Source organism: Anabrus simplex, chromosome 2 (genome assembly GCF_040414725.1).
Source record: "Anabrus simplex isolate iqAnaSimp1 chromosome 2, ASM4041472v1, whole genome shotgun sequence".
In the NCBI taxonomy this organism is placed as follows: domain Eukaryota; kingdom Metazoa; phylum Arthropoda; class Insecta; order Orthoptera; family Tettigoniidae; genus Anabrus; species Anabrus simplex.
Genome location: NC_090266.1, coordinates 121,991,639 through 122,007,974, shown reverse-complemented (window position 1 = coordinate 122,007,974; position 16,336 = coordinate 121,991,639). Strand labels below are relative to the sequence as shown.

Here is a 16,336-nt window from a genome sequence, read left to right as displayed (position 1 = left end):
GCCAGATGCAGGTCTTCTGATTTGACGCCCGTAGGCAACCTGTGCATCGTGGTGAGGATGAAATGATGATGAAGACGACACATACACCTAGCCCACGTGCCAGCGAAATTAACCTATTAAGGTTCAAATTCCCGACCCTGCCGGGAATCAAACCCGGGACCCCTGTGACCAAAGGCCAGCACGCTAACCATTTAGCCGGACACCTTCAGTGTTGACTGATACTGAGATGTATTATTTGTGTCCGACTCCTTAGCTGAATGGTCAGCTTACTTGTCTTCGGTTCAGAGGGCCCCGGGTTTGATTCCTGACTGACGTGAGGATTTTAACTGTGTATAGTTAATTTCTCTGGCTCGGATGCTGAGTGTTTGTTTTCATCGAATTGCATTTCTTTTTGTCTACATACAACACAATAATCAACATGCAATAATTAAAACATCCCCTCCTTAAAGGGTTGGCATCGGGAAGGGCATCCAGCCATAAAACAGGGCCAAATCCATATCAACTTCTCACCCCAGTAACCAGGGATAAAGCCCAGGAGGAAGAAAAAGACTCAGATATAATGTTTGTGATTTCAGGTGGAAAGGTATGACCCTCATACTGGACAGTGGACAAATTCAGTTCCCATGATGACTCGCCGATGCCGTTTAGGAGTGGCTACATTAAATGGAAAACTCTATGTCTGTGGAGGATATGATGGATCAAAATTCCTACAGACTGTTGAAATGTTTGATCCGAGTACAAATCAGTAAGTATTGTATTATTTTATGATAAGTGGCCAGTGACATTTAATGGTACGGGGCAATATTTTGTGGAAGTTACTCCTGCACTGTTCATGTGGATGAAAATCATATGATCATACTGCTCTCTCGTGTGGTGTTTTTTTTTTAAAGCGATATATATGATACAGAGTGTAACAATAAGGCACGCCCAAACTATCAGGACATATTCCTCACACGGAGAAGAAGGAAATACAGTAGAACCTTGATAATTCAAAATCCTGCCAAATTCGAAGAAGCTCTCGTTCCCGGAAACATGAGATATGGTTTGGCATGTTATTTAAATTGTTTAATTTGAAATACGGATAATTCATAAGTCGAAGTACAATGTCGGCCCCAATACCGAAATTCAGACTTTTAATTCAAAACTACCTTTACATTTTAAAACAACAGTACGTTACAGAGTAATTTAAATTCAAAATTTATCCGTGTCATGATAGAGCATGTATTCTGGAACATGGAGGGGGAGCTTTCCGCACTTACAGTCACTTCGGTGTGTCTACAGTGTGCTTCATAATTGCTAAGTTGAATGAAATCGGAAATCTTTTGTATTCAAACTTTTAAGGAACGCCGTAATATCGCGCAGCAGGCAGTGTGCGGGAAAACAGAATCCGCGAACACTGGCGATGCCGACAGTTGACGAGAAAGTGTGGCTCACATAATGAATTCGTAGGCACCGAACAATATTGTCATTGCCGATGAAACTGCTTTGCTTTCTTTTAATGCCGAACCCAAATGGTCTTATGGTTTTAAAGGAGAAAGTGCCAGCCAGGGAATCGTACAAGGATGGGGCTCATTGTACTATGTTGCAATGCACACGGAAGCGAGAAACTTTATCCCCTCGTCATAGGAATGTTCGATAAGCCTCAATGTTTTAAGGGCGTTGGGCACTTTGCATAAAGTACGAGGCATCTAAAAATGCAAACAGTACAGTAATCCAGAAAATAAAGCATTTGCACTTTGCACAGGGGAACGAGCATAATTTATCCTTGTCTTTGAATTGTGTGGTTTTTTTTTATCCCCTTTGTTGCGTGAGATTGTGTTTGTCGGTGATTTATCCAAGTGCATTATTTGAACATTGTAAATGCACCTTATTGGATACATTTCGGAAATAGTTTTTTCCATGGCAATTGAAAGGTTTAAACTGTGAATCGAGGTGATTGCATGCATTAATGGGTCTTAGAATATTTTGTGACTTGGCAAGTGTTTACATTTCTGAAGTACGAGAGAAGTGCCATGGCAGGAAATCGTACAAGGATAGTCATAGGAAAGTTCCATTAGCCACGATATTTTAAGGGCATCGGGTACTTTCTGTGTAAGTACAAGGCATCTAAGATGCATACAGTACAGTAATCCAATGAATAAAGAACTTGCACATGGGAGCCGGCATAGATTTCTCCTCGCCTTTGAATCGTGCTCTTTTTTCTTTCTTTCTTTCTTTCTTTCTTTCTTTCTTTCGTTGCGTGAGGTTATGTTTGTCAGTAAGTTATCCAAGTGCATTATTTGAATATTGTAAATGCACCTTCTTGGATACATTTTGGAAATAGTGGGGTTGTTGTTGTTTTTTGTTTTTTTGTTTTTTTGGCATTTCAAAGGTTTAAACTGTGAATTAATGGTTAACTGCATGCAGTAACGGGGCTTAGAATATTTTGTAACGCGGCAAGGGTTGGCACTTCTAAATTATGACTTGGCGGTTAATTCAAAATCACATAATTCGAAGTCCGATTTTTTAATGACTTTGAATCAACGAGGTTTTACTGTATATGGACATTGGTCTGGAAATGCTTTATTTTCTTCAGAACGTACCAACTTATACTGTACTGTACCAGAAACGCTGGTCCCAGACAGAGTTCCCGATGTTTGAAGTCGAACCTCGCGCCGTGCGCTAGTACCCAACCAGCTACAGTAGGACAGCTGAGAGCAATGTGGGACATGTGACGTCACATCCTGCATATCTTCGCCAAGGCTAGATTACGTCAGCTGAGAGAACATTCTAAATGTTCTATTACTAATAACTTCGTTTTTGGATCGGAGTACAATTAAAAGCACAATGTCGTCATGTTAATCGATTTTTTTATCATCATAGTCCCCAAGTTTGAAGAAATTTCAACCAAGGGTAAGGGAGATATTCAATGAAATGTAATAGCCTTAATTTTCAATAATCTGGTATAAAAGGAAGGCAAATTTGCATGTCCATGTCAGTCTACTAAGTACCACAGTCGAGGCCGGACGGTCGACTGGTGGTTCTATATCGTAATGTGAGGCACGGGTTTGGTTCGCGTCGAGTGTTTGACAAATTTTGCGTGCAAATTTAAACAGTTAAATTTAACTTGTATTTCAAGTGACTAACTATTTCTGAGACCAACTCAAGTGTTATTAGAACTTGTCTTATTTTGTCACGAGTGCAACATTTCTTCAAGTGACTGAAATATTTTGAATAACTCAGTATTCACATGCTAAGGTGATAGGAATATTTCTCCGATGATAAACTTCGAACTGTGTGTTTAGTTTCATCAAGTGCTTGAAATATTTGACTAAGTATAACGTTACAATTGAACTTAGGGTTTTTCGAGTGAATAACATTCCAAGTAGTACTTTATGAATTGTCATGACTTTGTGATTACTTCATTAAACTTGTGTTTTGTGAGTGGGGGACATTTCTCGTGTATTCCATAAACATTCTTAAGATTCTTGATAGAACTTGTGTCTGTAAATAATAGTTACCTTTCGTATAAGTCGAACCAAGGACTGTCTTCGAACAGATTATATTTGTGTTACGACATCATTGCTTGTAGTTAAGTGAAGTGAACAGAACTAAATTCACAAGGTAGAAATCTTCATTGATAATTAATTGAAGCGATTAATTTCAAGTTAGTTGAAAACTGTGTGAACTTATAAATAATCACAGAGTCAAGTACTTTTTTTTTTTTTTATCACGTTATTCTTAGGTTGATTTTATTAACATTCGACAGTGATAAGTGACATAATTTTGCAATTTCCTAAGTGGCTGTTTTTCATTAAGAGTTCAGTTCCATTTTACATTCGACTCGGTGTAATAATAGTTTCAACTGTATAACTCAGTTGCGTGTTCAACTCTAGTAACATTCAACCTTATTTAATTTCTCTCAAGTGATTGATTTGTAAACGTGATCAGATTTCATTGACATTCTGTCGTGTGGAATTCATGAACTAATTATTTGAGTGAATCTACCAATGTAGTGATTCATTTTGAAGCTGTTGCTGTTAATGATTTTGTCTATGCAGAAACCATTTGCCTAACCAAATACATCTCGGGAGGGGGGGGGGGGGTTGAAGGGGTAGTATGTGGTCCTGTGGGTGCACTTCTTGCTGATGGGAGTGCACTAGCAAAACACTGGAAATGCCAATTATTCTTACCAAGTCTGATACATGCACGTCCACACTGTGGCCTCTGGGCAACGGGTACATTCTTCAAGGTACACGGCTAAGTTATGTAAGGGCAGAAAGCGAGTTCCCGACGCTTAAATGGGGACCAATCAGCTAAGGGAGACAACCCTAACAGAAAACATCGGTCCTCCAGGATTGCTGGGGGTTGGAGCAAGGCTAACAACCTCGCTCCGGAAAACAAACTGTTGCGAAGCCCCAGAATATGCCTCGGAATAGTGGATTTAATAGACGATGAGCTAAGCTAAAGGCAATGTGGGCAATTGGTACATGGAATGTACGCACCTTTCTACAAGCCGGAGCATTTAAAGTATTGACGCAGAAACTAGAAGTCAACAAAGTTGATATAGCAGCCATCCAAGAAACAAGATGGTCAGGAAGAGATGAGATCTGGGACACCAAAACCCACACAATATTTAGTAGTGGGAAGCCAAGGAATGCACAGGAAGTAGGAGTAGCATTCATAGTACGAAAACAAACCAAAGGTGATGTGCTACAGTTTTTGGCAGTGAATGAGAGAGTGGCAACGCTGAGTGTCAGAATGCGATTCTGCCGGGCTGAGTGGCTCAGACGGTTAAGGCGCTGGCCTTCTAACCCCAACTTGGCAGGTTCGATCCTGGCTCAGTCCGGTGGTATTTGAAGGTGCTCAAATACGACAGCCCCGTGTCGGTAGATTTACTGGCACGTAAAAGAACTCCTGCGGGACTAAATTCCGGCACCTCGGCGTCTCCGAAGACCTTAAAAAGTAGTTAGTGGGACGTAAAGCAAATAACATTATTATTATTAGAATGCGATTCTATAATTTAACAATTGTAAATGTATATGCACCAACGGTAGACAAGGAACAGATAGTCAAGGATCAGTTCTATGCTGAACTGGAACGAGTGCTAGATTCAATCCCATCAAACGATACTAAGCTGATAATAGGAGACCTAAATGCACAAATTAGGAAGGAGGAGATATATCAAGGAATAATAGGGATCCATAGTTTACACAACAATACTAATGATAATGGACAGAGATTGCTTGACCTTACTACCAGCAGAAACATGAAAGTGACACAAGCAAACATGGATATCGATAGATGGAAAGACCCGTAATCAAATAGACCCTGTAGTGATGGAGAAAAGATGGGCATCCAATATCACGGATGTCAGATCATTCAGAAGAACAAGTTGTGGCTCCGACCACTTTCTAGTTAAGGCAATCTTAAGGTGCTGCTGAATTTGAAAGCAAGGAAGGTAGTAGTGAGTAGGATAGAAAAGTACAATACTAGTGAACTGAAGAATAAGGAAGTATCAGAAAGATGCGGGGAAAGAATGGCAGAAGTTCTCGTAGAGAAATATAATAAGGACCAAACAGCAACGGTCGAAACTAAATGGATTGCTCTGAAGGAAGGCGTTAAGGCCGTGGCAAAGGACACACTAGACATTGTACCCAAAAGGAACACAAAGGAATGGTTTGATGAGGAATGCCAAAAAGCCATAGAAGAAAGAGATAAGGTATATAAAGCATACCTAGAAAGACCAGCAAGGGTGAAAAAACAAGAGGTTGAAAACCAGAATAAAGAAGTAAGGAATGTATGTCGAAGAAAGAAGAGAAGAAAATTGAATGAGAAAATGGCTAGAATAGTGGAGGAATTTGAAGAAGATAATCGCTACATGGCTTACAGAGAAGTTAAGGAAGTGAAAGAAGGATTCAAGGCAAGAACAAACATGTGTAAGGACAGGGATGGACAGCTTTTGGGAGATAAAGAAGGGATCCAAGATAGATGGAAGAAATATTTCGAACACCTCCTGAACCCAGTAGAAATGGAAGGGAAAACACTATCTCAAGGAATAACTATGAGACAAATGAATCAGAAGTCACAGCACCATCTATGCAAGAAGTGATAGAATCCATACAGCAACTGAAAAACAATAAAGCACCAGGTATCGATGGAATCCCTGCAGAGTTGTTGAAATACAGAGCAACCACACTACAAGAAGCTATATATGATCTAATTGTGAGTGTGTGGAATACAGAAGAAATGCCTGAAGACTGGCGCAAAGGCATCATATGCCCAATATACAAGAAAGGGGATAAGTCGGTATGTAGCCATTATAGAGGGATCACACTGATGTGTACAGTATATGAACTGTTCACCTCCATCCTGAAGAAGAGACTAGAACCCCTGGCGGAAGAAATTCTAGGAGAATACCAGGCAGGATTCCGGAAGGGAAGATCCACTATTGATCAGATATTTAGTGTGAAACAGGTTTGGAGAAGTGTTGGGAACAGGGCATAGATGTAGTACAGATGTTTATCGACTTTCAACATGCATATGACTCTATTGACAGGGATAAGTTAATGGAGATATTAAGAGTTTAAGATACCAGAAAAGCTGGTGCAACTGGTGGAATTAACTATGAGAAATACGCTGGTGGGAGTGAAAATTTGGACTCAAGTAGGCAGCTTTTTCGAGGTGAATCAGGGATTGAAGCAAGGAGGTGGCTTGGCACCAATTCTATTTAACCTGGCACTAGAATCAGTGATTAGAAAGTTAAGGGTGGACACCAGTGGAACACTTCTATACAAAACAGCTCAAGTACTTGGATATGCTGATGACATTAATTTGATTGGAAGAACAACAAGGAGAGTTAAAGAAAGAAGCATTTGATGACTTGAGTAGAGAAGGCAAAGAGATTGGACTTAAGATCAATGAACAAAAGACGAAGGTAATGGTGCAGGCTCTGAGAAGGAAGTATACAAATGACCAACTTGTCCATGAAGGATCCAAAGTTGAGGTGGTGGATGGGTTTAAATATCTTGGTGTACATCAAACCAACAAGAATGAGGAAATGGTAGAAAGAGGCAAGAATTCAAGCTGCCAATAGAGCATACTTCGCAGTACTACCACTTTTCAGAAGTAGAGATATAAACCAAAGCCTAAAAGTTATGCTATACAAAACCCTCATTCGCAGTATAGTGATGTATGGAAGTGATACTTGGACCCTCCCAAAGAAAGCCGTGGGGAAGATAGATTCCTTTGAAAGGAAAATCCTGAGGAGAATTTATGGACCCATATGCGTACAAGGGGAATGGAGAATTAGATATAACAATGAACTATATTCCGTGCATGGGGAGGCACCCCTGTCGCATGCCATTCGAATTAAGAGACTTAAATGGGCAGGTCATTTAATTAGTCTGGAAGAACACCGAATTCCAAAGAGGAAGGCCACGTAACAGATGGGAAGATGGTGTACATCAGGACGCAGCACACATCCTCAAGATCTGGAATTGGAGAGTTGCTGCGCGAGATTGACAAGTTTACAGTAAAATGAAAATGTTAAAGGTCCACCTTTTCAATACCATGAATGTTTATTGATGTGAATATATATCACATAACCTCTAGAGACGTTATGTGATATGTTTATATGTTTATTGATGTGAATATATATCGCATAACATCTCTAGACATTTACGTTTCTCAGTTCTGAACACCCTAGCTGCTTGGGCACGTTGGGTTTTGTAGGTTTCCCAATCATTTTCTGATTTCGTAGAGTAGTACTGTTTCCACGCATTGAGTCTTTCTTGGAGGACTGATTCGCAGGTACTATTCCACCAGCCATGCTTTTTGCTTGTCTTGATTTCTGCAACGTCTTTGGCGGTCTCAACAAGGAGACTTTTGGCGTTGTTAAAGTCAGTCATTTGGTCTAGCCTTCTCCTGGAACTCCTCGACCCTTTGCCGAAGTTTATCCTTGTCGAAGCGTGTGATCTGTTTGGTTGTCTTCCTTGTGTTTGCAGGAATTGGTTTGAATTTGATAAGAGACATATAATGATCTGAGGCCACATTGATGCCTTTCTTTACCTTGACATTCATAATCTCAGGGCTGTTTCTCCTGGAGATTGCAACATGATCAATTTGGAACTCTCCGAGAGCTTGGACGGGAGAACGCCAAGTCATTTACTTTCTGGGTAGATGGCGAAAGTGGGTCGACATGGCCTGCAGGTTGTTATTTTCGCAAATGGACACCAGTCTTTTGCCGTTGGGATTGGTTCTTTTGTGAGCTGGGTAATTTCCTATAACTTTCTTGTACTTCTGTTCACGACCTAGTTGGGCATTGAAGTCACCCAAAAGAAGCTTGACATGGTGTTTGGGGATTTTGTTTAATTTTTCATCCAGTAGGTCCCAGAAATTATCAACTTCGTTTGGATCAGACTTGTTCTTATCGTTTGTAGGAGCATGTGTGTTAACTAGGGCGTAGGTTTTGTTTGCGCATTTAATTGTGAGTATAGACAATCTGTCATTCACAGGTTTGAAATTTGCAACCGATTTAAGGATCTTGGTTCTAACAGCAAACGCGGTTCCAAGCATCACAGCTCCATTGAGGATTCCTCTTTGCGCTTTGCTCTTGAAAAATCGGTAGCCTTCGGATTCAAAAATCTCTTCATCTGGGTACCTTGTTTCCTGTAGGGCCATTATGGATATCTGATTTTCGTGAAGAGCGTTGGTAAGGGTTTACAGCTTGCCAGTTCGTGTAAGTGAATTTATATTGAAAGTTGCTAGAAAGGTTTTAGATTTTGGCCTGAGTTTTTGACTCTTCGGGGTACACCGAGACGCTCCGACTCGTCTCTTGCACGATGTCGAGTCTCCCCCAGAATCCGAACGAGACTCGTGCGCCGTGGTGTTCACGACGAGGGATTTATCCGAAGATTTACCCCCTGGGGTATGTTAGGAAATTTGTTTGGAAGGGTAATAGGGAGGTACATTCAGGGAAACGAGATGGCCTAGGGAGCGGTGATAAGGGAACAGGGAACTGGAAATCAAGTAGGGATGACATAAAATTGTTAGTGTTGAACTGTAGAAGTATTGTAAAGAAAGGAATAGAATTAAGTAATTTAATAGATATATATTTACCAGATATTGTAATAGGAGTTGAATCATGGCTGAGAAATGATATAATGGATGCAGAAATTTTCTCACGGCACTGGAGTGTGTATCGTAGAGATAGGGTAGGAAAGGTGGGAGGGGGAGTTTTCATTCTAGTGAAAGAAGAATTTGTAAGCTACGAAAAAGTTAAAGATGAGACACATGAAATTCTAGGTGTAAGGCTCATTTCTAAAGATAATAGGCAGCTTGATATATTTGGAGTGTACAGATCGGGAAAGGGTAGCACTGATGCGGATTCGGAATTATTTGATAGGATAGTCAGCTATGTGGGAAACGACATGGAAAGAAATGTGATTGTAGCGGGAGATCTGAATTTGCCAGATGTAAATTGGGAAGGAAATGCGAACGACAGGAAGCATGACCAACAAATGGCAAATAAGTTAATATGGGAAGGACAGCTGATTCAGAAAGTGATGGAACCAACCAGAGGGAAAAATATCCTGGATGTCGTGCTGATAAAACCAGATGAGCTCTATAGGGAAACTGAAGTAATAGATGGTATTAGTGATCATGAAGCTGTTTTTGTGGTAGTTAAAAATAAATGCGATAGAAAGGAAGGTCTTAAAAGTAGGACTGTTAGGCAGTACCATATGGCTGATAAAGCAGGTATGAGGCAGTTTCTAAAAAGTAACTATGATCGGTGGAAAACGGTAAATAAAAATGTAAACAGACTCTGGGATGGGTTTAAAGAAATTGTTGAGCAATGCGAAAACAGGTTTGTACCTTTAAGGGTGGTAAGGAATGGTAAAAACCCACCTTATTATAATAGAGAAATAAAGAGACTAAGAAGGAGGTGCAGACTGGAAAGAAATAGAGTTAGAAATGGCTGTGGAAGTAAGGAGAAATTGAAGGAACTTACTAGAAAATTGAATCTAGCAAAGAAGGCAGCTAAGGATAACATGATGGCAAGCATAATTGGCAGTCATACAAATTTTAGTGAAAAATGGAAGGGTATGTATAGGTATTTTAAGGCAGAAACAGGTTCCAAGAAGGACATTCCAGGAATAATTAATGAACAAGGGGAGTGTGTATGTGAGGATCTTCAAAAGGCAGAAGTATTCAGTCAGCAGTATGTAAAGATTGTTGGTTACAAGGATAATGTCGAGATAGAGGAAGAGACTAAGGCCAAAGAAGTAATAAAATTTACATATGATAACAATGACATTTACAATAAGATACAAAAGTTGAAAACTAGAAAAGCAGCTGGAATTGATCAGATTTCTGGGGATATACTAAAGACAATGGGTTGGAATGTAGTACCATATTTGAAGTACTTATTTGATTATTGTTTGGTCGAAGGAGCTATACCAGATGAATGGAGAGTTGCTATAGTAGCCCCTGTGTATAAAGGAAAGGGTGATAGACATAAAGCTGAAAATTACAGGCCAGTAAGTTTGACATGCATTGTATGTAAGCTTTGGGAAGGCATTCTTTCTGATTATATTAGACATGTTTGTGAAATTAACAACTGGTTCGATAGAAGGCAATTCGGTTTTAGGAAAGGTTATTCCACTGAAGCTCAACTTGTAGGATTCCAGCAAGATATAGCAGATATCTTGGATTCTGGAGGTCAAATGGACTGTATCGCGATTGACATGTCTAAAGCATTTGATAGGCTGGATCATGGGAGACTACTGGCAAAAATGAGTGCAGTTGGACTAGACAAAAGAGTGACTGAATGGGTTGCTATATTTCTAGAAAATAGATCTCAGAGAGTTAGAGTAGGTGAAGCTTTGTCTGACCCTGTAATAGTTGAGAGGGGAGTTCCTCAGGGCAGTGTTATCGGACCTTTATGTTTTCTTATATATATAAATGATATGATTAAAGGAGTGGAATCGGAGGTAAGGCTTTTTGCGGATGATGTTATTCTCTATAGAGTGATAAATAAGTTACAAGTTTGTGAGCAACTGCAATGTGACCTCGAAAATGTTGTGAGATGGACAGCAGGCAATGGTATGTTGATAAACGGGGCTAAAAGTCAGGTTGTGAGTTTCACAAATAGGAAAAGTCCTCTCAGTTTTAATTACTGCGTTGATGGGGTGAAAGTTCCTTTTAGGGATCATTGTAAGTATCTAGGTGTTAATATAAGGAAAGATCTTCACTGGGGTAATCACATAAATGGGATTGTAAATAAAGGGTACCGATCTCTGCACATGGTTATGAGGGTGTTTAGGGGTTGTAGTAAGGATGTAAAGGAGAGTGCATATAAGTCTCTGGTAAGACCCCAACTAGAGTACGGTTCCAGTGTATGGGACCCTCACCAGGATTACCTGATTCAAGAACTGGAAAAAATCCAAAGAAAAGCAGCTCGATTTGTTCTGGGTGATTTCCGACAAAAGAGTAGCGTTACAAAAATGTTCCAATGTTTGGGTTGGGAAGAATTGAGAGAAAGAAGAAGAGCTGCTCGACTAAGTGGTATGTAATACCAATATAATGGTCCGTTATTGGACATTATAAATTTTCCAGCTAACTCATTCTTGGTTGCCTGCGTTTCGCCCTCGTGTGCTAAGTTAGGCTCGTCAGTTGGGACTTAGCACACCACCCAAGACGCAAGGCTAGTGCATACCGTGGAGGCCACTGCATAGGCTATTTGAAGCCACCAGCAGTGCCAATGCACTATGAGAGCTGTGTCTCATTTCCAAAAATAGATGCCTGCCTGGCCATCAAATGATGTAGATGTTGATTCCCATAGGGAACCTAAAATATTTGTCCTGAATGAGTAAATTTATAGTACCAATATAATGGTCCGTTATTGGACATTATAAATTTTCCAGCTAACTCATTCTTGGTTGCCTGCGTTTCGCCCTCGTGTGCTAAGTTAGGCTCGTCAGTTGGGACTTAGCACACCACCCAAGACGCAAGGCTAGTGCATACCGTGGAGGCCACTGCATAGGCTATTTGAAGCCACCAGCAGTGCCAATGCACTATGAGAGCTGTGTCTCATTTCCAAAAATAGATGCCTGCCTGGCCATCAAATGATGTAGATGTTGATTCCCATAGGGAACCTAAAATATTTGTCCTGAATGAGTAAATTTATAATACCAATATAATGGTCCGTTATTGGACATTATAAATTTTCCAGCTAACTCATTCTTGGTTGCCTGCGTTTCGCCCTCGTGTGCTAAGTTAGGCTCGTCAGTTGGGACTTAGCACACCACCCAAGACGCAAGGCTAGTGCATACCGTGGAGGCCACTGCATAGGCTATTTGAAGCCACCAGCAGTGCCAATGCACTATGAGAGCTATGTCTCATTTCCAAAAATAGATGCCTGCCTGGCCATCAAATGATGTAGATGTTGATTCCCATAGGGAACCTAAAATATTTGTCCTGAATGAGTAAATTTATAATACCAATATAATGGTCCGTTATTGGACATTATAAATTTTCCAGCTAACTCATTCTTGGTTGCCTGCGTTTCGCCCTCGTGTGCTAAGTTAGGCTCGTCAGTTGGTACTTAGCACACCACCCAAGACGCAAGGCTAGTGCATACCGTGGAGGCCACTGCATAGGCTATTTGAAGCCACCAGCAGTGCCAATGCACTATGAGAGCTATGTCTCATTTCCAAAAATAGATGCCTGCCTGGCCATCAAATGATGTAGATGTTGATTCCCATAGGGAATTTTTGGAAATGAGACATAGCTCTCATAGTGCATTGGCACTGCTGGTGGCTTCAAATAGCGTATGCAGTGGCCTCCACGGTATGCACTAGCCTTGCGTCTTGGGTGTTGTGCTAAGTCCCAACTGACGAGCCTAACTTAGCACACGAGGGCGAAACGCAGGCAACCAAGAATGAGTTAGCTGGAAAATTTATAATGTCCAATAACGGACCATTATATTGGTATTATAAATTTACTCATTCAGGACAAATATTTTAGGTTCCCTATGGGAATCAACATCTACATCATTAAGTGGTATGTTCGGAGCTGTCAGCGGAGAGATGGCGTGGAATGACATTAGTAGACGAATAGGTTTGAATGGCGTTTATAAAAGTAGGAAAGATAACAATATGAAGATAAAGTTGGAATTCAAGAGGACAAACTGGGGCAAATATTCATTTATAGGAAGGGGGGTTAGGGATTGGAATAACTTATCAAGGGAGATGTTCAATAAATTTCCAATTTCTTTGAAATCATTTCGGAAAAGGCTAGGAAAGCAACAGATAGGGAATCTGCCACCTGGGCGACTGCCCTAAATGCAGATCAGTATTGATTGATTGATTGATTTCTTGAAATGTTGTGCCATCATGCTTTTTGACTTGACTTTGCTTTGGACGGGTACCCATCCTTTTACAACTAGGGTTGTTAGCCCTAGAGGTTACCTCAAGATGTTTTCTGGCTTCTTGTCATTTAACAGTCTTTGCCGTAACCCTGGCAAGGGACCAGTTTTTTTTTCACGGTGGTATTTTATTTCCCTACTACCCTCTGACTCTGCTGGCAGCAGAGCCAGCGAGCTTCCCCAATTCCAATAAGACGTGCCCAATAGAGGTAACCGGTAAATTCCCACACGGGTATTATTATTATTATTATTATTATTATTATTATTATTATTATTATTATTAAATGCGCTGACGTAGGTAAACCTTATGTAAATGTGTAGTGCATCGTAACACCATTTGGGCTGCTTCACATTGAGTTTCCAACCTATCTTTCGTGTGAGGGGTTCAGAAGTTTTGAGGCACGACTAGTAGCTTGTAATATCGTGTAATTTTGTGAATACAGAACAAGATTTAAAATAGTGACATCACATTGTGAGATGAAGGTTACCGGCTGAGTTGGCCATGCGGTTAGGAGCGCGCAGCTGTGAGCTCGCATTCAGGAGATCGTGGGTTCGAATCCCACTGTCGGCAGCCCTGAAGATGGTTTTCCGTGGTTTCTCATTTTCACTCCAGGCAGATGCTGGGGCTGTACCTTAATTAAGACCACAGCCGCTTCCTTCCCATTCCTAGGACTTTCCTGTCCCATCGTCGCCATAAGACCTATCTGTGTCGGTGCGACGTAAAAAAAAAAAGGATGAAGGTTGTTTGTTGGTTAAGAGATTTTGAGTTTGTGAAGTATGTTTGGATGTATTCGGTTTTGATCTAGCCAATCCCAAGCTGCCATTCATATCGATTTATATCGGTTGAGTGCAATTTTGAAACCTGGCTGACAATTGTATTGTTTACATCACCATGTGGTTAAGCTACCTCACTCGGTGTGTGTGGTATAGGTTTAATAGTGTTCAGTGTAGATGGAATTGTATTTACATCCGTGTGTTGGTTAGTATATAGTTAGTCTGTGTATCATACCTCAGTATAGTTCATGAAAAACAAGTGGCAAGAATGTGACTCAGCAAAAATTGGCACCGTGGTCTCAATCAGCCATATAACATCCTTCCTATGCCAGTCATTAGTTGCGAATAATTTATTTCTTTTATTCTTATTGATAATGTACCTATTCTTGTTTGTGTCTGATATTGTTAGGAAGTGCATGCACTATCTTAGAAGGATTTGCGAATTTGTTTTCACTAGTGATTCGCGTGTGATTTTTGTAGTACGGTATTACATTTTACGAGGGCTGTGTGCCGCAGTTATATTGCATCAGCTGTTATTGAAGCAGTAGAGTGCTGGCAGCATAGATAAGGCAGTGCTCACAGGTTTTACGAACTGTCAATTTAGAAGAAAGCTGTGCGGAATTTAGGACTATTTAAAAGATTTTTACAATATCCTTATCTTTCTTCTTTTCTTAGCTAACAATATCTTCATCAAAGCCAAGGAAAACTTTGTTTAATAAAAGGTGGCTGCTTGATGGTACTTTCAGAACATGGTTGAAATCTATGCCTCAAGACAAATTTTCAGCATATTGCATAATATTGTAATCTGCATAATATGTAAAACGTCATTTACTGTTTGCAAGATTGGCAAGCAGGCATTAAAAAGTCACATGGGAGGAAAGATCATGCCAGTAGTGTCAAGTTCAGCCAGTTCTTGTCATCCCATTCAAGTTATTTTAAAAAGGAACATTAGAATAGTGAAGTAACAAGAGACTTAAACTCAGTAGATAATACCTGGCCGCGCACAAGTTGCCCTCTGCCTGCCACAGCTACCACAACAAACTTTATCACATGTGACTCCACTTCTTCTTCTTCCATTAAAGAAGGTTCACCAGAGACGAGATGTCTACAGAATTATCTTTCAAAAGAGCAAGTAACCAAAGCTGAGATTATATGGTGCATGTATACCGTCGTGCAACACCATTCTTTACGTGCCAGTGAAGCTAGTGTACGTTTGTTTCCGGTAATGTTTCCAGGCTCTGAAACAACTTCGAAAGTTCAACTGCACAGAACAAAAGTTGCATATAGAATCACTCATGGTTTAGCTCTCTCTTTCCATAAACAAGTTCTTGGGTAAGTGCACACATTTCACCGTTGGGTTTGACGAGTCACTGAATAAATTTTCTCAGATGGACCAAATGGATCTTGTAGTTCGTAGTTTCAATCCTGATACTAATGAAATATGCACTTCTTATTTTGATTCCATGCTTCTTGGTCACTCTACCTCCTCAAATTTGTTAAGTGGTTTTTTTGCAAATTTCAATGGATGGTCCAAATGTTAATAAAAAGTTCCTTCAGAATTTTAGTAATTTATTAAATGATGGTCTATATGCTCCTATTTTGTTGAACATTGGATCTTGTGGCTTCCATACTGTGCACAATTCATATAAAATGACAGTAAAAGAAATCCTAAAAGTTTCAGACAGATCTTCCATTTGCATCACTCCTTTATGAATCTTTTATTGATGATAAATGTCATGACAAGGTTTGTTAAGTCTGAGTTGGTGCAGTCTTCAGAAAATGTCCTAAAACGAATTTAGACAGTAAAGAAAATCTTCTGCCTGCATCTAAAATTGACATAGGTTCTGCTGCTAAAGCAGCACTTCATGGCAATCCTGGATTAAATGATAGAGATATGTTAGTGTTTTGCACAGATTGTCTAAGAGGAATGGTAGCTTTATGCCAGAAGTTACTGGAAAGGTCACCACTGGCTTGTCATAGTCATCATCATCTGCAGTTTCCAGCTGCTGGCTGGGTCTGCTCATCGCGGGCATATAAACTGACTAAATTAATTTCTTGTTTCGATCTGAGTGTAGCCAAGTAGCCTGTAAGCAGCGGGCTGCTAAGGATAGCTTTAAATGCCTTTGTTGAAAACAAATGGATCTCGGGTAATGA

The 16,336-nt window shown here is 40.2% G+C and overlaps 1 protein-coding gene across 3 annotated transcripts in view; it reads left to right on the top strand.

The window, feature by feature from the left end:
- Positions 1 to 16,336, top strand: part of KLHL18 (Kelch like family member 18) — a 278,350-nt gene that overhangs the window by 246,531 nt on the left and 15,483 nt on the right. For all 3 annotated transcript variants that reach the window (XM_067140348.2, XM_067140347.2, XM_067140349.2), the window contains one exon: positions 576 to 745. In XM_067140348.2, coding sequence (XP_066996449.1) covers positions 576 to 745 — 170 coding nt within the window. The remainder of the gene's footprint in view (positions 1 to 575; positions 746 to 16,336) is intronic.